Here is a 26225-nt window from a genome sequence, read left to right as displayed (position 1 = left end):
CATTGACTGTGACTTGGCTTACTGGATTATTGCCCTTATGTTTCTGTTTGCTGGTGTTTGACCCCTGCCTGTACGACTACGCTCATTCTAATAAAGCCTGCATCTGGACCTACCACTTGTCGTCACGACTCCCAACATTACAATGTTACATTTGAAAATGAATGTATTATTTTGAAAAGTGTATATCTGGAGAGGAAAACAAAATCATATTATTTTACCTCAGATTTTGCATTATTTTCTCTGTGGCACTCACGGCGGTTCAAAGAAATGTCCATTCAGAATATAAGCAAGGTGATTGAGCATTTTGAAAGCCTACACACAATTTTTATGTTTATGTCAAACTAACAATTAAGTTTGGTTGTAGGCTTGTTAGGAGGTTAGACTAGTCGACTAGTCGGTTGCAAAAATTTCAGTTTAAATGTTAATGAAATGATTCATTGCACACATCCCTAGTTAAAACAACACTGTATTTGTTCGATACAAATTGTTAGATACAAAAATGTGTACCATTAAAACACTATGTGTTACACAAATCAAGTTAGCAGAATGTCGCCAGCTGCTCTTTCCATTGAAAATGAATGGTGGCCATTGCTGTCAAGCAAGAATCTGAGCATTTGTTGCTTTCGTGCTTTTTGTATCTTGTCACAATCCACTTTCTTTTTTCAAAATTCTTTTGTGTTCCACTGAAGAAAGTAAGTCATGCAGGTTTTGGAATGCTGAACAGATTTTATACCACAATAGGGACAGCGCCCAATAATGATTTGTTCTTGTTAAAGGGACTGTTTTCTGTCAACTTTCCATGCTGTGAGAGCTGGTTTGGTTTGGTGTTCGTAGAGTGACAATCCACTGAAAGAGACATTATATGACGATTGATATTGCCCTGAAGGCTTGTTTCTTTTCTCCATGCTGAAATAACAAAGCTGTCCTCACTCACCTGCATTTTGACAGGCCCAAGAAAGAAGGCAAGCCCTTTCTGCCCTGATGGAGAGGCCGGCTTGTGTCACTTTGCAAAAGGACTAGTTTGACTGATTTAGAATCGTTGGGGAGGTTAGGAAAATATCAGCCCTTTGACATAGACCAACGCCACTGTTCTAAGTGGGCTGGTTCTCTAAGTACTTGCAATTCTCTTTCGTCTCAGCTCATCAAGACATTCTGTTCTGTTGCTTAGGATGGACAAAGACTGTAATGGGGCTTTCACACTGGCAGTTTAGTTAGAAACACAGCATGGCTTGTATGAAATATTGGTAATGTGAAAGTTGTAATGCGGACCTGGGAACATACTGGGGTAGCTAACCCGAGATTACACAACTGCCAGATTTTCTATATATATTATATGTAATTCAATTCAATTCACATTTATTTGTATAGCGCATTTCACAATATATATCGTTTCAAAGCAGCTCTTCAGAGAATGCATGTCAACATTGCAATTTAGAGTAATCTGTTATCAGAGATGGCTGTGTCCAATTTTTGTAATTTCAGCACTGTACATATACAAATCACGTAGTTGGCTGACAATGAATTAATTTAAGCAATGCATTAATTTAAGGTAGAAACAATGAGCTCATGGAAGTAATGAAAACATGTTAACAATGATTAGGATATATAGCAATATTTGGAATGGTGAATGTTGATCCAGAGTTTGCGTCGTCTGAAGTCCTCGCAGGAGTTGGCGGCGTCTCTTCACAGCTGTTGGTCATCTAAAGTCTTCATAAGAGGCTGGATCCAAGCCAAAACTATACTCTCCAGTGACCTCGGGATGGGCATCCCCAAGCAAATGGAGAATAATTAGCATAGCTGGTGTTCATAAGATTAAGAAAAGATAGTCATGTGCAATTGATCTGATATAAATGGAGTACAAGGATATGAGATGCATTATGTGAACGCTTGGCTGAAGAGATGCATCTTTAATCTAGATTTAAACTGGGTGAGTGAGTCTGAGCCCCGAACATTATCAGGAAGGCTATTCCAGAGTTTAGGTACCAAGTGTGAAAATGCAGAGTTTTTGTGATCTTAAAGAGCGTGATGGATTTTAGGGCGATAGAAGATCAGTTAAATACACAGGAGCTAAGCCATTTAGGGCCTTATAATCATTACAATCGCAACTTAAAATAATTGCTTTAATGATCTCATTGTTTCTTCCTAAATGAATACATGATTTCTGACATTACTTTGACACAGTCACATCTGATAACAGATTACTCTATATGTATCCTAAAAGTTTGGATGGGGTGGTGGAATTTTTTTCCCCTTCCCAACACCTAAAACGCAAGTGGAGAAATGCCAGTGTTATGACAATTTGTGCTACCCTGTCAGATTGAAACAGTAGGTAACGTTAGCAAAATCTAAAAAATGCTAACGTTACCCACCAGATTGTGCTTCCAGCGTGATATTAACATGGTCTATGGCTTTATTAACATCTACGCCTACCCCAACACTAAACCTACCCTTATAATAATGCATTTACAGTAATTTTGTGTTATTTATCATGACAATAATTATGTAATATTGATGTATGCATTTGCAGTAAGCCCGGGTTGGACAATATGACGAGTAGGTTAGCAAGCTAGCTAACTCAGCACATCATTGCTTGGAAATACGGTTCTTTGTTCATAATGCATATATTTGAACATGAAATAAAATGATTAAAGGCAAGACGGAGTTACATTAGCCTTGCGTGCTAAAAATATAAGCAGGAGAATGTTATTGCAAAGTGGTCAGGCTAATGTCTTGTGTTTATTCCACAGGACTTATGGATAAGCTGTTTGATTTATAATTATTAGGTTATTTTCACAAATTTCACTTAACCTGCTGTGGATGAACAAAGCTTTTTGCTCAATAAATTGTGCGTTTCCCATTTGAATGGTCAGCGTATGAGGCGGCTGCTGCTTGCGCTGCAAGCTTTAGCTTCAGTTTTGATCAAATTATTTTCTAATCGGTTGCATATTATGTCGTGGATATATCCCTCGAATGCATACTGCAGTCCCTTTTGTCTTGCTCTCTCAGATATTTCACCTGTTCGCCAAAAATGACTAATTATCTCCTTGAAAATGTCTGACACCGGTGCTTACTATGACTTGCCAGACGCGAAAGCTTGACAGGCATAGCAACAGTAACTAAGGAGGCTTAGCGAAGGGTCCATTGTGACATGACAGCAGATTGCGCTTAATATAGCCCCACTCCACACAACTCTAGTGTATGACATTGGAGTTATTTTGACATTTAACCACATTTAAAACTTGTAGCTACCTTAAGCTATAACTTTTTCACACAGTTATAGTTTATTGTATTATGATTTTCATTTCTGAAGTTTTTAATATTTTATTTTTAAATATTAAATTATTATTAGACATTTAAATTGAACATTTAAACATTTTAGTCATTTAGTGTGATTCATTGTAAAAAAAACAAAAAAAAAAAAAAAACCTTTTCAATAATAATGAAAAAAAAATCATGCTCTCTGATCTATATGTATGTTCCATATTAAGGAATTTAAGCCGTTCAAGCTTGACATAATGTCATTTTCAAGCTTTAATATATGAATACAATGCTGTTGTCTGTCACAATAATGTAATGTATTATTTGTAATATTAAAAAACAATGTTCATGATTACTTTGATTATTTTTTGGAATATCAAGTGAAAGTACAGTCTTTGTTCAGTCATTTTTAAATATCAGTTGCTACATGTTGTGATAATCATTTCATTTTTACTCAAGCAAAACATCAGCACATGGTTCACAGTGTGAACGTGAGTTTGGAAATGATGAAACAAGACTATTTTCACCAGTCGGAGTTGGAAAATGAGTGGTATGTTCTGTTACGTTGAACTATTGAACCTAAACAAACCATATCATATTCTGAAGTTTCTCTGCACACATCTGCACAATTGATCATAGCTTTTAGCTTTTGCTGTGACCTTGCCTACCCCTTCACACCACTATGCATATTTTGATCAATTTCAATGATGGACGTTGCGACAATCAGTTACAAAACATCGCCCACACACTCTTTAGAACACCCTGATCCGTGAGGCATCACATCATTACCAGCAGACTGTTCTTATTTAGCTGCTGCACTAAAGAATTTAGCAAGACAAATGAACCTGGTTCTGTTGCTACAGACGAGAAAGAAGATAAGGAGAGGGAGGGAGAGGAGGAGACAAGCTCTTGTCGAAGAAGAGACATGTATAGACAATTAATTTCTGTTTGTGTTGGCAACTTAATCCCATTATATACCCACATGATTTTTATAGCTACTAACTTTCCATTTAGTATAAACCATTTATGAATTATGGCATGGAAAAGTGTAAAAGGAAACAGTTTAAGTGAATGGGATTGACTGGCAAAAGCAAATGAAAGGAGGGAGGAAGATTTAAGCTCTCAGATGTTCCTGAGAGCTTGTGCTATTCATGCCAGTTGATGGTATTTAGTCTTAAACGCCAAGCTGTAAGAGTCAGTGGGAACTAGTAATTGAAAGATGACTTTAATAGAACACACAAAGTCTACATTGTAACTATGAGAATTATTGGGGTTAAATTGGGTCAGAGCGGTCTGGAGGTTCCAGGTTTGATTCGAAGAAGAAAAAAATAACTTGCAGATTCTTTGTCAATCAGTTCATTTTCATATGCAGTGCAGATGTGGTTTGATTCACTACACAATTCCAGCTTTACTTCATTATATTAAATTAGAGGCAGACCCAGTTTGAGATCACTACACTGCAAGAAATGTCATTTTTATAGAAAAAAAAAAATGTAAAAATTAAATGTTTAACAGTAAGTTACCTTGCCATATACAGTATGGCGGAAATTGTAAATGATTTCCGCCATACTGTATATGGCAAGGTAACTTACTGTTAAACATTTTGACAGTGAAAAACAGTAAAAGGACATTCCCTGAAATCCCTGAGCAGCATATTAAATATGATTTTTATTTAATATAAATACTGTTGTTTCTTCCATCTTTTTGGTTTGTTGTCAGAAATGTACGGTGTTTGTGTCTTACATTTTCTGTAAAAAATCAGATTTTGATTAGCATATTAACTTTATATGATTTAATTAAATATACAGTTATAAGTTGCAAATACAAGCACTTATATGCCAATTTGTAATAGCTAAAACATTATCAGCCTATTTTTACATAAGATTTAGCGAAATAAAGTGCAGATTTTTAACTATTTTTAAAATAAAAACCTCAATAAAAATAAATAACTTAAATAATTAATAACAGTAAATCAAAATTTTTATTTAGTTTTATTGCTTTTTTAAATGTATATTAAAACTATTTCCATAATAATTGGAAATAATATATATTGATAATTTTATTATATAAAATAAGATAAAAAATCCCAGATTTTCTCAGACTTTGATCACAGATTATTGGACCTCACTGTATATCTATATTTTCAAAATCACAGTGGTGTCCCATTAAGCAGCTCCAGGATTCTCATCAGATTATATCCTCCAAACCTCCCAAAAATCCCAGTTTAACTTTGATAATGTCTCATATCACCATTTTCATTGTTTTTTTCCGGCATAGCAGTGCAGGTGTGGCATAAACCAGTGCTATGAGAGAGAGATGGCAGGGGGTAGAACATGAGAGAAGGAGGGGGCTAATGAAAAGTGAATGTTATCTGTTTTGGTTTTCTTTTTGGGGGTGGTTGCTGTGGGCATTTTTGCAGCTTCCATCTCAAAATGTTGAGACAGGGAAGGGGGGATTATGCAAGAGATGGCGAGAGAGGGAGAATGAAGGAGGGGGTGAGTGATTATGTGTCAAAAAAAAAAAAAAAGAAGAAGAAAAAAAAGGGATGTTAGACTCAGTCCTTAAAAAGCTCTGGCACTGAGTTCAGTAGTTCCCAAACTCAAAGCTTCCAAACCCGGACAGGCGCAACGAGATGGTAGAGAGAGAGAGAGCAGGAAACTGAAAAACTATTTAGAGGGTAAATAAACAGAGAGGATGTTTCTGGTTCTGAGCTGTCCTGAGCGTAAAGTGAGCGAGGAATAGGAAACAATCTCCCCCTGTAGGCTGTCATCTGGATAGTGTTGCTTTTATATCTGCTGCACTGTTTTGGCAAACACCACTACAAGTGTGCTGTTGTAGAAAGACATCTCTCTGAAGCGACCCATCAAGCAAAGAAAAAGGAAAAAGAAAGAAGCTGAGAACCAGAACTCCGAACTTCAGAAAAGTTTGGACTAGTGCTAATCCCAGCGAAGCTCTCTCATCCGACCTGCTTTCAGAGGAGAGCCCACACTATTTCATCCGTCCTTGGATTATATCTTTCCTACCGTCAGCGTTTTCCTGGGATGGGCTGGCTGCCGTGTCTGTGTTACCTGACAGCGGCAGTGGTTGTGGCGATTGGCTCGGAAAGACGGCAGCACCAGGTGCAGAATGGCCCCTGCCGCTACACTTTTATCCTTCCAGAGGTGGAGCAGTGCCGGCCTGCGGGGGACTTCCAGGTGACTAACTCCCTCCAGCGGGACTCACCCTCGGCCCCGGAGTCACCCCACGCTGAACCCACCTGGCAGGAAAGGAAGCTGGAAACCCTAGAGAGTGCCACAGAGAACAATACACAGTGGCTTCAGAAGGTAGTGAATTAGATTAATCCACCTAAACCTCATTCTGTCTGTTTCTTGTTCATCTTTTAAAGCACCAGTGGTTCTCAAATTGGGTTGTAGGTTCATCCTAATCAGGGAAAGCAGGGGAAATTTGCTAAATGCTAAAACGTAAATGATAACTAACAAGATAAGTTGGCAAAATAAATACATTGTTCAGTCGATTGTTCAGCCATAGTTCAGCTAGTTTGGTTCTTTTAAAGCTGACTACTTTGGCCAATTGACTGTTTTTTTGTTTGTTTGTTTGTTTGTTTGTTTTTCTATCTACGTAACCTATTTATTTCCATCCTCTCAACTCAGTGCAGCATGCCACGTGAATTTTCCTAGCCCTTCACCTTCCCCAGCACCACCTGCCTACATCTGCTCGGGGGTTCTCCCTACTTTCTTGCTGCAGCTCGTGTTCTATTCACTGTATTTATGTGCATGTTTCCGAGGTAGCCTTTACTCATGCAGCAGCAGCAGCAGCAGCAGCAGCAGCAGCGTAGCAGATCTAGTCTACCAAAACTAAGCCTTTGTACATTTGATTCTTATCAAAAAAATGCTGTTTAAATCTGCTCCAAGTAGTGTTGTCAAACGATTAACGTGATTAATTGCATACAAAATAAGTGTTTACATAATATGTGTGTGTACGGTGTATAATTATTATGTATAAATACACGCACATGCATGTATATATTTAATAAAAAAATGTTATCTTTATATTTATAAAATGGTTAGTTCCTGTCCTTGATTTTGTTTGGTCAACAGCTGTGTTTTATACACGATAAAACACGGCTATGACCGCTTCACCCAACGGTTCTGTGTATCACTACACAACACCCTTAGCAACCACCCTTAGCAACCACTCTTAGCAACGTTTGTTCTCAGTTGATATTGTTTATCGAAGCTTACTGTATTATGTAGAAGAGTGTTGTGAAAAAGAGATCGAGTGAGCGAGTTTATTACCTGCATTCAGATTTAGCATTTTCCTTCAGGTCAGTCCTATGTTCATGATAAAAAATCTGTTTAAATGTCCGATGTATTATCTTGTCCTTTTAAGAGTTAAGGGGTTTTCCCATGACTGACAGCACTAGTCAAAGCATTTGTCAGTTGCGTCTTGTTCCGTGTTCACAGTCTTTTCAATGTAAAAGTCTTCGCTACTGACTGACACACTCATAAAGACTGTCTTTGCCGCCATCTTATGGCGTAATAATGTAGCTTCTGTTGCTGGTCACAGTCAGGGACTATTTTTTTCTGGCAAAAGGAAGGCTTTAATGAAAGTTTACTTCATGAAATTTGCATTGATGCATATTTTTGGCTTTAATATTTGTATTGTTTGGTAACAGTTTTATAAAAACAATAAGGTACTTGAGGCTAATGCTGTATTGTGAATAAGTCATGGCTGAAATGCAGCCGTGACTTATTCTTTCCCTTAAAACTTTCTGAGATTAAAGATTAAAGTGATCTGGCCAAGATGAGCAGCAAAGCATTCTTTAAAAAACATAAACAAAACACACACACACATCAAATACAGTAAAACGATTCACGATACAGCACAGGCTCTTGTACCTTATTTCTTACATAAAATATATAAAGTGTAAAGTATATAAATATATATACATGCAAATATTTCTTAAATGTATATACATGTATGTGTGTGTATTTAAATATACATGATAATTATGCACAGTACACACACATGTATTATGTAAACACACTTTTATTTTGGATGTGATTAATTATTGATGTCAAGGATGTGCATCCAATCAAACTGGTACTGTGCTGCGAAATTTCGTACTTTTGCAAAGCATTTCACATGGCCGGTTTCCCAAATTTTCTTGTTTTAGGGATCTAGAAACTGCAGAAAGTGCAGAATTTTAAATATTTCAATTAAAAAACAAAAACAAATTAAAAATTAATTCATCTTTGTAGAAACTATAGCTAAATTAATCAGATGCTAACAGGTTGTGTGGCATCCTCGAAAATCATGAACAAAGCTGTGAAAGGAAATACAACCCAGACTAACATGGTTTCTGTCGACCACAACGTGTTTGTATGGTGAATTATAGCAATTCCGAGCATCGGAATTTAGACATTTAGAACCCAAACTGTAAATATTTGTCCTGTTCAGACTATGTCATGGATAATGTTGGAGTTCATGGAAATATTAATATATTTCAGTGTTTGATTGTAAGGGATTTTGTTTACTTTTGTACAATAAATAATTTTGATACTTTGTTAGGCTACTTGATTTTCTCAAGTGGTTTTGCTTCAGGATCCAGAATTTACATTAGACAAGTTTATGCACATTATTTATGTTTGTGCACTATAGATGTGTCTCAATCTGCATTACACATTGTCCTCATAAGGTTATTGCATTTGGAAAAAAGACTAAGAGAGAGGTAAATCCTGAACATGCTTAAGCAAGATTTCCTGGATGTGTAGATCATTTAAGCCTGGTGGAGTTTGTCTATATCTGAAACTGTTTTAAATCCGGAAAGATGAGGATTCGGCCTCCATTAAGGGCCAGATCCGTTTCTCTCTGTCATATTTTCTCAGTAAAAGTTCTAACATAAACATTGTTTCTGCACTGTAAAAAGTAGAAGTGCGTCTGTTTCCACCTTGTCTAACCCCTTTAAAAATCATTTTCGCTGATGTAATCGAATGTAGTTAGGTTTATTCTGCAACAGTACTACATTTACATTTATACATTTAGCAAGCCCTTTTATCCAAAGCTTAGATAAAAAAAATATATATTCTTGTCATATTGAATAATATTCTGACTTTGATAAGTACATTTAACTTGGATGTCACCATTTTTAGGTTCCCTGACAAACATTATTACAGTGTGTTTCTGACTAACATAATTCAGGCTTATCTCTAAAACATTCTGTTTGAAAGGGATATTGCTCTTTTTACAGATACCAACAGTTAAAACCTGCAGATTATTGTATGGATGGTAGAGATAATGATGTTTTTGCAGTGAAGGTCATTTAAAGTCTGATAACATTATGGCACAGTCATTTCCCACAGTAATTCAAATAAACTGTGTGTTTTGAGACAGTTTATCTCTGTGCCATTTCAATGAGAAGGTCATTACTTGTCACATTGCCGTAGATTCTGTTATGTAGGCCATATGAACAGCAAGAACTTCTAAAATATGCTTTGTCCTTTGCTAAAAAATCACATCCCAGCCAAGCTTTGGCCTGCTCTGTTTGTCACCCAGACTATGGGCTGTCTACAAGGTCTGTCTCCTTATTCAGGCCTCCCATTGGATTACTCCATAAATATGGAGACATAGGGAGCTTAGTATCATACGTGCACTGCACACCAGAAATCCTTCTGCATGCCAAAGAACTACAAAAAGGGTCAAAAACACTCATGAGTCATCTGACTTTCAGTTTTACAGACCTTACTTCTGGCACAAGATGCATTTAACTGACAGTAGGATTTATTGAAAAAAAAGGTAAAGCGGCTACTATATCTCAGAAATAGCGGACCCTCTTGACATGCCTATATGCATGCTTTCACCAGCAGGCCAAATGTTGTATAAATTATTATTTCACTCCCTCTCCGGTCATTGAGTGCAGTGTGCGGTAGAATCAGCAGCTTCCTGAGCATTGGAGAACATTGACCTTCTGGCCCGCTGCTGAGTGGATTGTATTGGGTTTTCAACACCACAGACGATCTGCTTTGCATATGCATTACTAGACTTTCCGACCATAGGCCACACATGAGATGGTGTATTTGTATCACACACCATAGTCCCACATGACTATCTGACCCCCAGGGTCTTCAAGAACCCCCCTAAAGAAAACATGAGCTAATCCTATATGTTCTTCAATGAAATTCCAATGAGGGAACAAGCATGCCAAATTACATGTCAGGGACAACTCGTTTTTTCTTTATTTTTCTTCAGCATCCTGACTTCTGTTGAATCACATGAATCCTGTGGGTGGTCATTGTTAGTTAGTTAGTAGTTTTTAATTGTTCCTTAACAAGTGGAACTGTATTGTAAAGTGTTACCAAGATTTGGTTTTTGAAACTCTCTTATGCTAACAGAGGCTGCCAAAGGTGCCAGGTGAAATATGTAGTTAGTTGTGTCAATATGCTTAGTTAGTCATCACTGATTTTCTCTCTCAATCAGATAGCACACACTATTCACTATTCATAGTCAATGATATAAATATAGAATGTGATTCATAAATGGGTGTAAAACTAAACAAACCTGCTATGAACATAGCAATTAACACAAATCCTCTTGCCCCAAAACGTTTATCCAGGCTCTGTTCAGAAAAGAGAGAAAATCAAACATGAAAAATCACAACAAGCTTTTTGTGTCATAGTAGTGACACAACAAACAAAAAGCCTTTGTATGTGTTGTTTTACAGGTGAATAAATCATCTCTCTTTCAGGCAAGAACACGTCTCTTTATTCTGTGGAATACAGTATACACAGGCAGTAGTTGTAACAGTTTCTTGGCTTCCCAGCATCCTTTCTTAACACTGCATTCTAATCCAAAATAATCTCCTACGACAGATCTTCTGCTTGCCTATGCAGCCTCTGTCTCTCAGTTTAAAGCAGCCAAGAAGCATTGACACGTCCTGCTATAAAAAGATAGGAAAAAGAAAAAGAGTGAGAGACAGACGATGATGTAGTGAATTACCGGAATACTTCAAACCAAAATGAAAGTTCTGTCATTATTTACTAGCTCTCAAATAATTCCAAACCTGAATGTTTATTTTTTTTCCATAAAATGATAATTTATAGGGATGCCAATCTCCAAAGTGGACAAACAGTAGCATTAAAGGGGAGCTTTTCACAAGATGTAATATAAGTCTCTTGTGTCCAGTTTCAGCTCAAAATACCCCACAGATCATCTATTATAGCTTGTGAGCAAAAACATATAATGTTTTTGTTTGTGTCCCTTTAAATGCAAATGAGCTGATGCTCCTGGCCTGCTTTCCAAAAGAGGGCGGAGCTTTAACAGCTCACGCTTTGGTTGCTTAACGACAACAAAGCTGGAGAATCTCACGCAGCCAAAATGAGGATTGTCAGTAACGGTGTTCAGAATAACTTAGAATTAATTAAAAAGAAAAAGGAATGGTTGGAGAATGGAAAGGAAAATATTTGCAATTTAATACAAGACTATATGAACAAAAAATATTATGGATATTTAGGAATTTATACTGATGGCTCTAAAGATCCAGGTAATGGGCATGTAGGAGTAGGCATTGATATTTCAGAAATCAAAGTAAAGATCAATATCCAATCATGTTTTTGTATATACAGCTGAACTAGTGGCAGTTTCTCTGGGTTTACAATGGGTGGAGGAAGTCAAACCGGACAGAGTGATAATATATTCCAACTCAGCAGCAATATTACAGACTCTTACTACTAGTAAAACAACTAGAGAAGATATTTTAAGAGAAATTTATACAGCATTGTTACATTTAGAAAGATTGCGAATAGATGTTTGGTTTTGTTGAATACCTGCACATATAGGAATCTTAGGTAATGATGAAGCTGATAAATTAGCACAAAAAAAGCTCTAAATCTTACTTATAAAATTGAGATTTCTCTTGGAAAAAATGAAGGTAAAGCTATAATAAAAAGTAATATTGACAAAAATTGGCAAAAAAAAATATAGGATATGGATCATAAAGGAAGAGAATATTAAGGTTGGAACATTTAACAGTATAAATAGAAGAGAGGAAATAATCTATACAAGACTATGGTTAGGACACACAAGACTTAATAATACGTTATTTCTTATGAGTAAAATAAACTGAGGTATGTAATTGTAAAGAAAATGTAGAACATGTTTTAAGAAAATGTAGAAAATTTCAGGAAGAGAGAAGAAAATTTAAAGAATGTATTATTAAAAAAGGGAGAGAATGGAATATAAGAAGTATTTTAGCTATAGGAAATTCTTAAAGTGAAGTTGTTGAGGCATTAATGAAGTTTATGCAGGAAACTGGTAAAAGAATTTAAAAGATCAACGAAGCCATGATTTTACACACTCCAGTGTAGTAGGTGGCAGTATGCACCTTAAACGATGGTCTGTAACCCGCTATAAAACTAAAAGAAGAAGAAGACTTGTCTGTACTTGTGTTCTTGTGGACTTGTGAAACGTCATCAGTCGCTTTCCAAGTACTGTTCCAATTCAAAGTTCGCATCCAGCCAAGTTCAGTTCTAATTCCCGGATGTGTTCTTGATCCACCGCTTTTATCGAGGATGCATCGAGAGGTGACTTGTGTAGACTTGAGACAGCCAGGTATCCCAGAATGCATCTCGCACTAACCAGCAAGCGTCAAGTAAAGGAGAAACCCCGCATAATTTAAACATATTACTGTTTTTATGTCACGATATGTAGTTTTAAGAGTTTTTCAGGCGAGAATGTGCTGGTTTAAAGCTAAAATTTGTGGTTTATTGATAAAAATTGCGCCGTTCTGACAATTTGATCTGACGTTGTCGGAGTTGTGAGATCCAGACGATCACCGGACGCTCAGCGCTCATGTGCCCAGCCGAGAGCAGCCTTACCTCGGCTAGTCCTTCTGACGTTTGCCGTTGGCTCAGTTTTGGCTGAGGGCAACGTGACGTTTCATAACTTTATATATGGCTATTTAACTTTTGTATCCTACTAAAGCGCTGATTTTGTACGCTTGACTGAATTGTTTGCTTTATTTCTTATTGTATATTCTTACCTTTTATAATGACCATTATTGATCATTAAAACTGACATAAAACAAATAGAAACATGGTTTTGTTTTATGTTATAGCCTATTTCATTTTATTACAGTGAAGTTAATCAATGTATGCACAAATAGTATTACATTTAATATTTTTGAAATATATATGAAAAGAGGCAGGGTTGTTTAATATTTCGTTTTGTTATAAATATATGCACATTGCAGATAATCAATCATTGCCTGAGACTATATATGTTTTTGTTTGTTTTTTAAATAAAACGAAAAGAGGCAGAGTGGTGTTTTATAACAAATTTCGTTTTATTGTTGGCTAAAACATACATAAAGACATTCTAGAGCGAGATGAGTGACGTTATCAAGTACGCTGCTGTTCCATTTGTAGAATCACCGGACTTGTGTTCTCCCGTCCACGGGAGTTCGTTCTCCTGAGTTGAACTTGCCAAGTCCTAACTACCAAGGACGCAAGTCCGAATTTGCGAACTTGGTTTTGAGAAACGGCCAGTGTTCAGCCTTACATTGTTCAAACCAGAGTCGGACACTGATGTAGGGACTCAGGAAGAAGTTGCAACTATTAGAATGCAACTGGATGTTTCTGAATGGTTAGTGGATAAATGTCTGCAGTTGCTGTGGAGTTGATTCAACTCATAGACTAGCAGTGATTCCTTTTAAAATAAAATATCTCCATTTGCAGTGAACTTTGAACGTCGTAACTTTGCAGATGTTGTTTATGCTCAAACAGCAACATTACACACTAACTAAATGTTGAATGTCATGTTGGATGTCAGTAACATCAAATCCCATTGGTTCAAAAGTGTCTCATACCCAAACGTCATAATGTCAAAAACCTACTTTTATACAGTAGTTAAATTCTAGATCTTGACAGCATGTGATCAATATGAAATGTCATTGTATAGAAAAGATGTATGTGAATAACATCATACAGATTTTGAACGTCATGAGAGTCAGTAGATAGTAAAAAAATAGTTTTCGAATGAGTGATTCTTCTAAAGAAGTGAAAGATTGCTCAATAGAACTATTCTTGCTCAACTGTCCTTGAGTAGGCTGATCTATTGTTTTCAGTAAAGCTTCACAGAGAGTTTGAGTGTTCATGTTTGGCCCCTTTTAATAATAAATCTCATTTTCCAGGAAATGGGAAAATACAAATGGACTTGGCTGCTTTTTAATTCACTTCCATTTTTTTATACCTCATTATTTAACTCAATTAAAACCCTTTGAATGTTCATTACTGAAAGTGCCGGAACAGCAAGATTAAAGTCAGTTTAATCAATGCCACTTTAGTTTGCCGTGAAGCTTACCTACTTAGGGACTGGCAAAAAAAATCATCCTTGGAAAACGTTCAAATTACATGGTACAGTGAAGATTTGACAGGATTTCTCTTCCCTATTGTCATTTTTTGAAAAAGCCACATCAATCTGAGATCTGTTTATTACTCTTAGATGTTCGGTGCCTCGATTTTATAGCTTGCATAAATGGTCACGGTCTTTATTTATTTATTTTTGCCTCCCTTCATATCACAGCAAATGATGAATTAAACTGAGTGAACAAAACATAGTTTACCCAGAGGCGCTCACACCAGTGTCTCAGCAGGGTGGTACAGTAGATGCCATGTGTTGTGCATATGGTATGAAGTACACTGTCATCAGATGTCATTTAGTTGTAGACAGTGGCACTGAAGATGGATGAGGGCATATTTGTATTGCCTCATTAGAATTGTACAGTGTGCACCGAAGTCCATTTGTCCGAAGGGAGTCAAGCACTGTCAGTAAGATTGATTGTACAGCACTTGTTTTAGCGTTGATTTCCGACCATGCATTTCATATTGATTATTTTTGTGCTGTTTTGCCCTATTGGCAAACTTCTCAGACACTTTTCAAGATTATATATCATTTTCACTAAAGGCTAGCACCGACAGACGCAACAAACACAGACAGACTTGTTCTTTTTGCAGGTTTTGCCGAATTTTAGTTGGATCAGTATGTTACCCCTAGCTGTTGGTCCCTGTTGATGTAGATTTTTTTGAATCTGTGTTAGAGCTGCTTGGAAGATTGAGCTTTGAATGTTCTATTCATTAAAGAATCCTGAAAGAAATGTGTCATGGTTTCCACAAAAAATATCAAGCAGCAAAAACTGTTTTCAACATTGATAATAAGAACCATTATTAATAATTGAGCACCAATAACTGATAAAAATGTAGCTCCAATCGGGATATTAGAATGATCATGTGACACTGAAGACTGCAGTAACTAGGGCCCTATAATTTCCGGAATCGTGGACGGGATCGCGGAATCCATTCATAAAAATGGAATTTACTATATAATGCGGAATGTCACGGAATTTGTCAATTTTTTGATGAATGAAGGTGAATGAATGAAGCAGTTCAGTACACTTAAATTAAATCGCAATATAGACTAGTGTCTGTGAATATTAAACCGCAAAAAGACTATTTAAACATGAATCCTGCATACCTGTGTGACTCTGAAATGAATGATGCAGAAGCGCAGTCACACACACTCGCGCGGGGCCGCACGCACACGGTGTTTTCGTCCTCTGTCACCTCACTATACGAACGCACAAATTCATCTCCAGAGCCGCTCTGAAAGTCACTTCATCAGCATTTAACCGCTTCGTTTGAGAAAACTACCGTCACAAACACAGAGAAACTCAAAGCTCTAGGCAAACCGTCAAAATAAAAGTTCAATTTAACTTGACAGAAACATTTTACTGGTGTACAGTAGAATTTAGATAAATTAATTTAACAATAAATTATTAAAATATATTTTTAAACAATAATCTCAGTGTTTCTTCCATGTTTTAATTTTAACAGTAAAGCTCTGTTGTGCAGCATATTGTTTGACAAAAAAGTTTAATTTCATGAATTAAATGGTATGCGTTCATTTGATTGCCAGAAAAATTTAAATACGCAACAGAACTTCTGAAAAACAAAATCATAAAAATATATTTTTTAATTAATAAATATTGTTGTTTTTAAGAATTCAATTAATTAGACATGCTTTTTGGTTATTAAAATGGATTTAAACCATTAAAATGGAATCCAGAAAACAGAATTTGTTAAAAAAATAAAATTTGAGGGGAAAGAACATAGGGCCCTAAAAGAATGTAATTTTTTTGTTAAACTTCTATTAAATTGTTGGTAAATTGGACAAGATTCATTATTTCAATTAATTAGACATGCTTTTTGGTTATTAAAATGGATTTAAACCATTAAAATGGAATCCAGAAAACAGAATTTGGTAAAAAATAAAATTTGAGGGGAAAGAATAAAACGTTTATCATAGGGCCCTAAAAAAGAATGTAATTTTTTTGTTAAACTTCAATTGAATTGTTGGTAAATTGGACAAGATTCATTATTTCAATTAATTAGACATGCTTTTTGATTACAAAAATTTAATTTAACCATCAAAATGGAGTCAAAAAATAAATAAAACGGAAAAAAATGGAATCCAGAAAAATTCAAACGGAAAAAACGGAATTTGGGAAAAAATAAAACGGATTCCATAGGGCCCTAAGTAACAATGCTGGAAATTCAGCTTTGCCATCACAGGAATAAATTATATTTTAAAATATATTCACATAGAAAAACTATTTTAAATTGTAATAGTATTTCACAACATTACTGGTTTTCCTATATTTTTGATCAAATAAATGCAAACTTGGTGAGCATGAAAGACTTACGTTGACAAAAAAAATTTGACCAGTACACACACATTATCAGTCAAAAGTGTGGAATAATTCAAATGTTTTTATTGTTTTTGAAAGAATATGATATAGAAGGGTTATCCTGTGTTTATGCCTCTCCATACTGCTAGTTCTTTGTGTTATCTACAGGTATATTAGATGGAGATGTTGGTGTATCTTTGTTGAAGTGTTTTGTGTCATGTTTACAGCTGGAGAGCTATATTCAGGAGAATGTGAGATCAGAGATGGAACGAAATGTCATTCACACCCAGACAGCCACCATGCTGGAGATCGGAACCAATCTTCTAAGCCAATCAGCGGAGAACACACGCAAACTGACAGATGTGGAGACACAGGTGAGGCTGATCAAATGAGACTGACAGCATCCAGAAATAAATGGCACCCCGTTCTAACCGAGGCAAGCTTCTGTCTGACTGCAGTGAAATGCTTTTCCTCTAATTGCTTAAACCACATTTTGAAGACAAGCAGTCATGTGGACACCTCTCCTGCCAGCATTTGTTAAAAATCCTCTATTATAGTAAGCAAACTGCTCAATGAGTTGCATTGGTGACTCAAAATCCAATTAAATTCTTGGAGCTCAAAAATATTTAACCTTGTGCAGTTAAGTGAGTTCACAAAATTAGGCCTCAGTGCATCACATTTGACACTTAAAGCACTGTTGCCTATTTTGGATAGAGTGTGTATGGTTTTTCACTTATCTAAATTCATGGCCAACAGAAGCAGGGTTAAGTGGCCATGCAGAGTAGTGTTGGAAAAGAATCAGAGAAACAGTGAAAATAGCCCAACTAAAACAGCCATAGTGTTTATCCTCTCAAAGAGTGATTGTTTCACATTGCTATGTTTTTGCTTTCATTTTGTCGCAGTCAGCAGTTCATTGAACATCATAGTACAGCCTGAAAAAATACTGGGCTGCGCTTGTCAGGGCTTACAGTATGTTTGCTGTGTTAGAGCTGCTTGGAAAAACATGTTGCTGTTTGAATGAACAGGCATGATGGGATAATCACTACTGAATTATGTGTGACTTTTTTATAGTGTTTGGATCACTTTATTATGGCTTCAAACGATTAAGGAAACAGTTCAGCCAGAATTTAACCATCTTTCATTATTTTCTGATCTAACCTCATGTCGTTCCAAATCCATATCTATCTTTCTTTCTTCCATGGAGCACAAAAGGAGAGATTTTGAAGACTTTTTCATGTACCTAAAATGAATAAGAACTGTCTGATCTGTGAACAGTCTTGCAAGTTGAATCTTTTCAACTAATCAAATTATTTGATCACAGCGGTTTACAGTTTATTGATATATTGGAAGATTATCAGTAAATACATAAATATTTAGATGTTCCTCACATAGGACTTGTAATTTACTCTTTTATGATGTTTTAAGGTACGTTTGCATCCTTTTGAAGCTTGAAATCCATATGGAAATCTATCAACTCTCATGGCAACCACATAGCAACCACCCAGAACACCATGGCAAATGCATAGCAACCACATAAATCACCCTGGCATCATCCTAGAAACCAGCCAGGGTACACTAGCAACTGCATAGCAACACCTTAGCAACCACCCCAAGTACCCTAGCAACCGCATAGCAACACCTTGGCAACCACCCTGAGTACCCTAGCAACCGCATAGCAACACCCTAGCAATGACCCCAAGTACCCTAGCAACCACATTGCAACACCCTAGCAACCACCCCGAGTACCCTAGCAAACACATAACACCCTAGCAACCACCCCGAGTACCCTAGCAACCACATAACACTCTAGCAACCGCCTTAAGTACCCTGACCCTATCTATCTATCTAAACTCATTAAAACGCATAAACTCATCTATCTATCTATCTATCTATCTATCTATCTATCTATCTATCTATCTATCTATCTATCTATCTATCTATCTATCTATCTATCTATCTATCTATCTATCTATCTATCTATCTAAATCTATCTAATAAAACTTAAACTTTCAAACTTGAAACTTTTAAGACTACTTCAAACTTTCTGGACCGGCTTTTTCAAGCCAACTTAAAGTTTGTCTTCAAACTTTTTTATCTAGTTCCTTTTTGTGTTCTGTGGAAGTAGGAAAGTAATTTGGATTTGGAACGACATAAAGGTAATGACAGAATTTACATTTTTGGGTGAACTATTTCTTTAACACTGATTAAAACTCATTAACATATTGTATTTGATTCCAACAATGCTACTTCAATCATTGTTCTTGGATAAAGTTGGCAGCTTTAATGTTGCAGGGAAACATCTGGTACTACCTTCAACATTCAACTACAGCATTTTCTCGGAAAAACCTAAATCCTGTAAATTTGCATTCAAGCAGCGATGAAAACCATAATACTTGGACAAGAAATGCGGCATCACTCTCTCATGTCTTTAAATATTTTAAAGATAATCTCTCTTTCCGCTTGTCTGTCATGTGGGCCTGTTTGCAGGTGCTGAACCAAACCAGTCGTCTGGAGATCCAGCTGCTGGAGTACTCTCTGAGCACCAACCGGCTAGAGAAGCAGCTCCTAGAGCAGACCCAGGAGGTCTCCCGCCTCAATGACAAAAACAGGTGAGTCGTCTGCAAATGTGCAGCGTCTCAGTCACACCCTCATGCACGTGAGCTCTGTCTCTGAAGTTATATCTCTAGTGCAAAAGTGCATTCATGCTTATTTTAATGCATATTTAGCGCATTAATTGCATGTGCTAATGACCTGATAATAAAGTTGCTCATACACACTATGTAGATCATGTTGCCTCCTTACAAAAAAGTTTTTTCAAAAAAGTGTTTTGGACCCCATGTCCACATGTATTTTAAAAAGGTTAGTTCATCCAAAAATGAAATTTCTGTCATTAAGTACTCACCCTCATGTCGTTCGTTCAAAACCCGTAAGACTTTCTTTCATCTTCGGAACACAAAGTAAGATATTTTTGATGAAATCCAAGAGTTTTTTTTTTTTATCCCATAGAAAACAACGTAATTTCCATCATTCAAGGTCCAGAAAGGTAGTAAAGACATTGTTAAAATAGTCAACGTGACTACAGTGGTTCAACCTTAAAGTGATGAAGCAACAAGAATACATTTTGTGCGAAAAACAAAACAAAAATAACAACTTTATTCAACAATTTCTTCTGTCAGACTTGTATGCAGTGAACACAGCTGTGTTTAGTGCTTCCGTTATTGATCACATGCACGTGTCGTGGTGCTCAGGTGAACAGCCTCGGTCAATACTGAGCCGGCGTTCAATCCGAATAAAGTTGTTATTTTTGTTTTGTTTTTGTGAACAAAAAAGTATTCTCATTGCTTCAGAACATTAAGGTTGAACCTAGTCACATGGACTATTTTAACAATGTCTTTAATACCTTTCTGGACCTTGAATGATGGTAATTATATTGCTTTCTATGGAGGATAATAAGAACTTAATTTGTCTTAATTTGTGTTGCGAAGATAAATGAAGATCTTACAGGTTTGGAACATGAGAGTGAGTAATTAATTTATTTTTGGGTGAACTAACCCTTTAACTGTGGTATTAAACACTGATCTATGGACCTACATTGAGCACATCAAAATGGTAAACAGAAGCTAAAATGTCCTCGCTTGATGCGCAAGAACCAATGAAATTTGTTATCATGCGTAAAGCAAGTGCGGTTTTGCATCTGTTTACCATATTTTATGTGCTCAATGTATATGCTTTCATCAATGATTATATGCATATAAAAGCCTAAATTAAATGTGTTTATCATATAAACTGATTGTGTCTCTTCGGAAGACTTGGATTAAACTGCCTAATTCATATGGATTATTTTTTATGATAATTTGGTGGAATGGACTTTCAATGGAGGGAGAGAAATCTCTCAGGTTTCATTAAAAATATCTTTAGAAGATGACCGAGGTTGAGTAAATAATGAAAGAATTGTCATTTTTGGTTGAACTAACACTTTAATCACCCTCAAGTCATTCCAAACCTGTGCGCATTTCTGTCTTCTGCAGAACAGAGTGAGAAGCATGTTGGTAACCAAACAGGTTTGGTTCCCATTGACTTCCACTGTATTTTCTTGTCCATATGGAAGTCGATGGGAAGCGAAACCCTTTGGTTACCAACATTCTTCAAAATATCTGCTTTTATGTTCCAAATAAGAAGGAAAATCATACAGGTTTGGAATGACATGAGGGTGAGTAAATGATGAAAGAGTTTTCATTTTTTGGGTGAACTATCCCTTTGATATCAGGATCAAAGACATCTCATCAATAATCTAAGAGAGATATTTCTAATTTTCCCTGTTTTTTCCAGGTGTTTACTATCTCATATTCTGAAAATAAGTTATAAAACAAGGATCACCTGTTTCGCAGCTCTTTTATGACTTTATAATTGTATTCAATTAAACAATGACGCTGCAGAGCCGCAAGAACCTTTCACACACACACAAAAAAAAAAACAGCGCTCTGTTACAGTAAATTGTCTGTTGAGCACCAGTAATAAAGAAAATGCGTTTTCATCTTTCTCTGTTGGTCTTTCGGGAAATTTGGCTCAGTGATTATACATCTTTCTGCTAACTCAAATTAAAATATGCAAGCATTTTGTGGAAACTTAAACTTTCTGTCTAAAAATGGGAGAGTAAGATAATCTATTCAGGAATGAAATATGGTGAACAGGATTTTTTACAAGGTACTTTAGAATAAAGCTGCATCTTAACAACTCAGTGTTTCATCTCAACAAATTAAGATGACTTAAAAACAAATCATCTTAAAAACAATTTAACAAGGTATACTCAAGTGCAGAGCTCCTTGAAAGGATGCATGCTGGAAGAACAGAACAGAAAGCAAAGAAAGATTTAGGGAATGTTTCTTTCGACTAGCTCAAAGTAGCTTGTTCAATCTGTGTAGGTGGATTGTTTCAATAAAAAACTGCTGCAAAGTCATTAGTCGGACTCATAAAGATCAGGCCTGTGGGATTTATTGTCTTTATTTGGAGCTTGGTACGGTGCCAGCTCACACAGCCTGTCAGAGTGTTTTGATTTTGATTTTGATAGAGAAGCCCAGGCAACAACACCATCTGTGAATGGCAGCGTTATCCAGGTGTTTACAGGTCTACCAGCCTCTCTGGCTCACAGAGGTTTGTGATGTGGAATCTGAGAGGCTTGTTCAAGGGTGTCATCTGTGCTGAGAGTAGCATGAATGAACAAACAGCTATTTAGCGACAGAGTGAAGTATTAAAAATTAGGATTTGATTTGACAATCAATACAAGACAAACTGTTTGTTTATAGACACAATTTATGTACATTAAAGGAACTCTCCACTTTTTTTGAAAATAGGCTCATTTTCCAGCTCCCCTAGAGTTAAACAGTTGAGTTTTACCGTTTTCGAATCCATTCAGCCGATCTCCGGTTCTGGCTGTACCACTTTTAGCATAGCTTAGCATAGTTCATTAAATCTGATTAGACCGTTAGAATCGCGCTTAAAATGACCAAAGAGTTTTGATATTTTTCCTATTTAAAACTCGACTCTTCTGTAGTTAAATCATGTACTAAGACCGACAGAAAATAAAAAGTTGCGATTTTCTAGGCTGATATGGCTAGGAACTATACTCTCATTCAGGCGTAATAATCAAGGAACTTTGCTGCCGTTCCATGGCTGCAGCAGTGCAATGATATTACGCAGCGCCCGTGAGCCCCTGCTTGCACAGGGAACGTGCCTAGCAACCAAGGAGACGTATGTGAGAGACGCTGCGTAATATCATTGCGCCTGCTGCAGCCATGATACGGCAGCAAAGTTCCTTGATTATTACGCCTGAATGAGAGTATAGTTCCTAGCCATATCAGCCTAGAAAATCGCAACTTTTCATTTTCTGTCTGTCTTAGTACACGATTTAACTACAGAAGAGTCAAGTTTTAAATAGGAAAAATATCAAAACTCTTTGGTCATTTTTAAGCGCGATGCTAACGGTCTAATCAGATTCAATGAACTATGCTAAGCTATGCTAAAAGTGGTACCGCCAGAACCGGAGATCGGCTGAATGGATTCGAAAACGGTAAAACTCAATTGTTTAACTCTAGGGGAGTTGAAAAATGAGCCTATTTTCAAAAAAAGTGGAGTGTTCCTTTAAGACAATATTCTACTTATTCTACCAACCATAACCCTAACCTAACAGTCTACTAATACTTTAATGAGAGTTAGTTCACATGCAGTTGCAAATTAATGAGAGTTAGCTGGCATGTAGTTTGATGTAGTTACTCATAATTAGTAGAAGGTCTTAAGTGGACAATTGATATAAAGTGAAACCAAATTTGCAATTTGAAAGGTCTTTCATCACTGATAAATGAGAATCTCACTACGTAATGGCTATTGAAAATTAACAATTTTCATTCAAAAGAATGAATAAATGAATTGAATAAAAAAAGTGTTCATTTTTTGCTTAACAAGATCAAGTCAGTAAAATGATCCAATCTTCCCATCACTATATTGAACCACAGGTTGATTTAACTTAATCACTTGTGACCCTTGCAAAGGTTCTGACCATTTCAGTTCTGGCTAGTCTTCAAAGGGTTTATAAAGAGGGTTTATACTTCTCTAAAGTTTTGCATACTGTACAGGATTCACATTTTAGATACTATATATTGTATGTTTCATTGTTTATAGAAAATGTATATTTTAGTTAACAGGGCCATTGCACATTAACAAAATATTAAATGCACCAGAATTGGCCGAAGGCTATTTTTTATCTGTAGTCCCTGGACAGAATGTTACAAGTCAGCCTAGAAAGAAATATGTGGTTAAAAATACATGCTAGTATAATTAAAACAAATACGTAACCTAATACATAAAAAAAACATCTATCAATTAGAAACAACTAAATGAAATAGAAACAAATACAAAACAATAGCAGGACAGCCAGCAGGTATACTGTAGATTCTAATGCTGACAGAGCTGAGTACTAATGAACCATTTCTTTACCTGAACTCTAAATAATTGATATGTATCTAGTTCTCTTATAGTTGCTGGAATAGCGTTCCATTCTCGTGCAGCTTTAACAGAGAAAGCAGACTGGCTAAGATTACTCCATCTGAGTGGTATAATACAATCTCCTCTTAAGGCACCTCTTGTTCAATTCAATTCAATTCACATTTGTTTGTATAGTGCTTTTCACGATACATATCGTTTCAAAGCAGCTTTACAGAGAATGCATGTCAACATTATAATTTAGAGAATGCAGTTAGCTAATAATGTAATAATTTAGGCAATTTAATTTACAATCACTGTTAACAGTTTAATTGAAAGTAGAAGCAATGAGCTCCTGGAAATAATGAATTACATATTAAGAATAATTAGGATATATAGAAATTTGGGAATGTGCATGTTGATCCAGATATTGCGTCATCTGAAGTCCTCGCAGGAGTTAGTGCCGTCTCTACAAAGGTGTTGGTCACCTGGAGCGATAAGCAGTTTTTCTGATAGTAACTAACTGACTAAGAGGGGGAGAAGATAAACCATAAATAATCTTATACATCAGGCATACATTTGCATATTTAATCATATTTTCCCAACTCAGCAGAGGTTTCTTATCAAAAACAATTTTCCTTTAACCATGCTGCTAAACCATAAAATTTGTAAGTTCATTTGAAACTTGTGTCAAACTATTGCCATGTAAATAAATTACAGTATCATCGGCACTGAATGAAAATCATTTATATTTAAAGCGAAAAAAAAAACAAAAAACAAATGGACCCCGAATAGATCCCTGAGGAACACCAGTATATAAGTTGATTGAGGATTTTGTACTCAAACACGATCTGACAGGTATGATTCTATCCAGTTGAGTGTGTGCAAGGAAAAATTAAAACTAGATAACTTTGATATGAGAATATAACTTGAGGTGGAACTATTTGCGTGGTATGCAGTTCAGTATTCATTTGTTGATATATTATACAATAGCTCAACAAACAACATGTTTGAGAAACCTACATTTTAGACAAAATATATGTTTGTAACTTTGTCTATTTTTACTCCACTAACAAAAATAGCTCTATTCCCTCTCCTTTAGCACATAGTGGCGTTTGCTTCCTGAATGAATCATTGTTGAATTAATCAATTAAGTGAATGACTCAGTGATTCACTTATAAAGACTGTTCAAAGGATTCAGTTTCATTCTGAATGAATGAATCAGTTGGTGCGTCGGAAATAGCATACTGTCTAAGTAATATTTGACAACAACCACAAAACAAACTTTACGACTGTTAACATTCTATATAGTATAAATGAAATTCAGATGTACTACATTATTTTGTCATGTGACTCATGGCATCAGTTGTGCTGCTTAAATGACATTCACAACTCCAATCTTGTGGCCACACGGGATATAAAAGTGTCTATCAGGTGCACACTTTGGAATGTTGGCAGAAACTTTTTCACCTACTTTTTAATGAATTTGACATGCTACTCATTTCACCTACTGTTTTTCACCTAGAATATAATAGGGGAAGTACTCAGGCGCAGGGAGGGTTTTTAAATGGATCTACTGAATTAATGATTCTATAAAGCCTACTGTATCATATTTGATATGCAAATATCTAAGGCTTCTAAATTATCAACAGGATCTAAACTTAGATTAGATTAGATTAGATTAGATTAGATTAGATTAGATTAGATTAGAATAGAATAGATGATTAAATGACTCACATTTATTAAAGGTGCCATCGAACACTTTTTTACAAGATGTAATATAAGTCTAAGGTGTCCCCTGAATGTGTCTGTGAAGTTGCAGCTCAAAATACCCCATAGATTTTTTTTCAATTCATTTTTTTAACTGCCTATTTTGAGGCCTAATTAAAAATGCGCCGATTCAGGCTGCGGCCCCTTTAATTGCTTGCACTCTCCGCCCCCTCCCGAGCTTTCGACACTAGCATTGCATAAACAAAGTTCACACAACTAATATAACCCTCAAAATGGATCTTTACAAAGTGTTTGTCATGCAGCATGTCTAATCACGTAAGTAGAGTATTTATTTGGATGTTTACATATGATTCTGAATGAATTTTAGGCTATGCTCTGTGGCTACACTGTTAGAGAGATTTATAAAGAATGAAGTTGTGTGTATGCATTATACAGACTGCAAGTGTTTAATAATGGAAATAGCGATGGCTCTTGTCTCCGTGAATACAGTAATAAACAATGGTAAATTTAACCACATTTAACA

General features: G+C 36.0%; 1 protein-coding gene across 1 annotated transcript in view; it reads left to right on the top strand.

Annotated features, from left to right (window-relative positions):
- The first annotated feature begins 5960 nt into the window (after positions 1–5960).
- angpt2b (angiopoietin 2b) overlaps positions 5961–26225 on the top strand; it is a 35269-nt gene continuing 15004 nt past the window's right edge. The window contains exons 1-3 of the mRNA XM_067411460.1: positions 5961–6581; positions 17224–17370; positions 19484–19605. Coding sequence (XP_067267561.1) covers positions 6300–6581; positions 17224–17370; positions 19484–19605 — 551 coding nt within the window. The 5' untranslated portion in view covers positions 5961–6299. The remainder of the gene's footprint in view (positions 6582–17223; positions 17371–19483; positions 19606–26225) is intronic.

This window comes from Chanodichthys erythropterus, chromosome 15 (assembly GCF_024489055.1).
Source record: "Chanodichthys erythropterus isolate Z2021 chromosome 15, ASM2448905v1, whole genome shotgun sequence".
Taxonomy (NCBI): domain Eukaryota; kingdom Metazoa; phylum Chordata; class Actinopteri; order Cypriniformes; family Xenocyprididae; genus Chanodichthys; species Chanodichthys erythropterus.
Note: the sequence above shows the minus strand (reverse complement) of the source record. Positions and strands in the feature narration are given on the sequence as shown.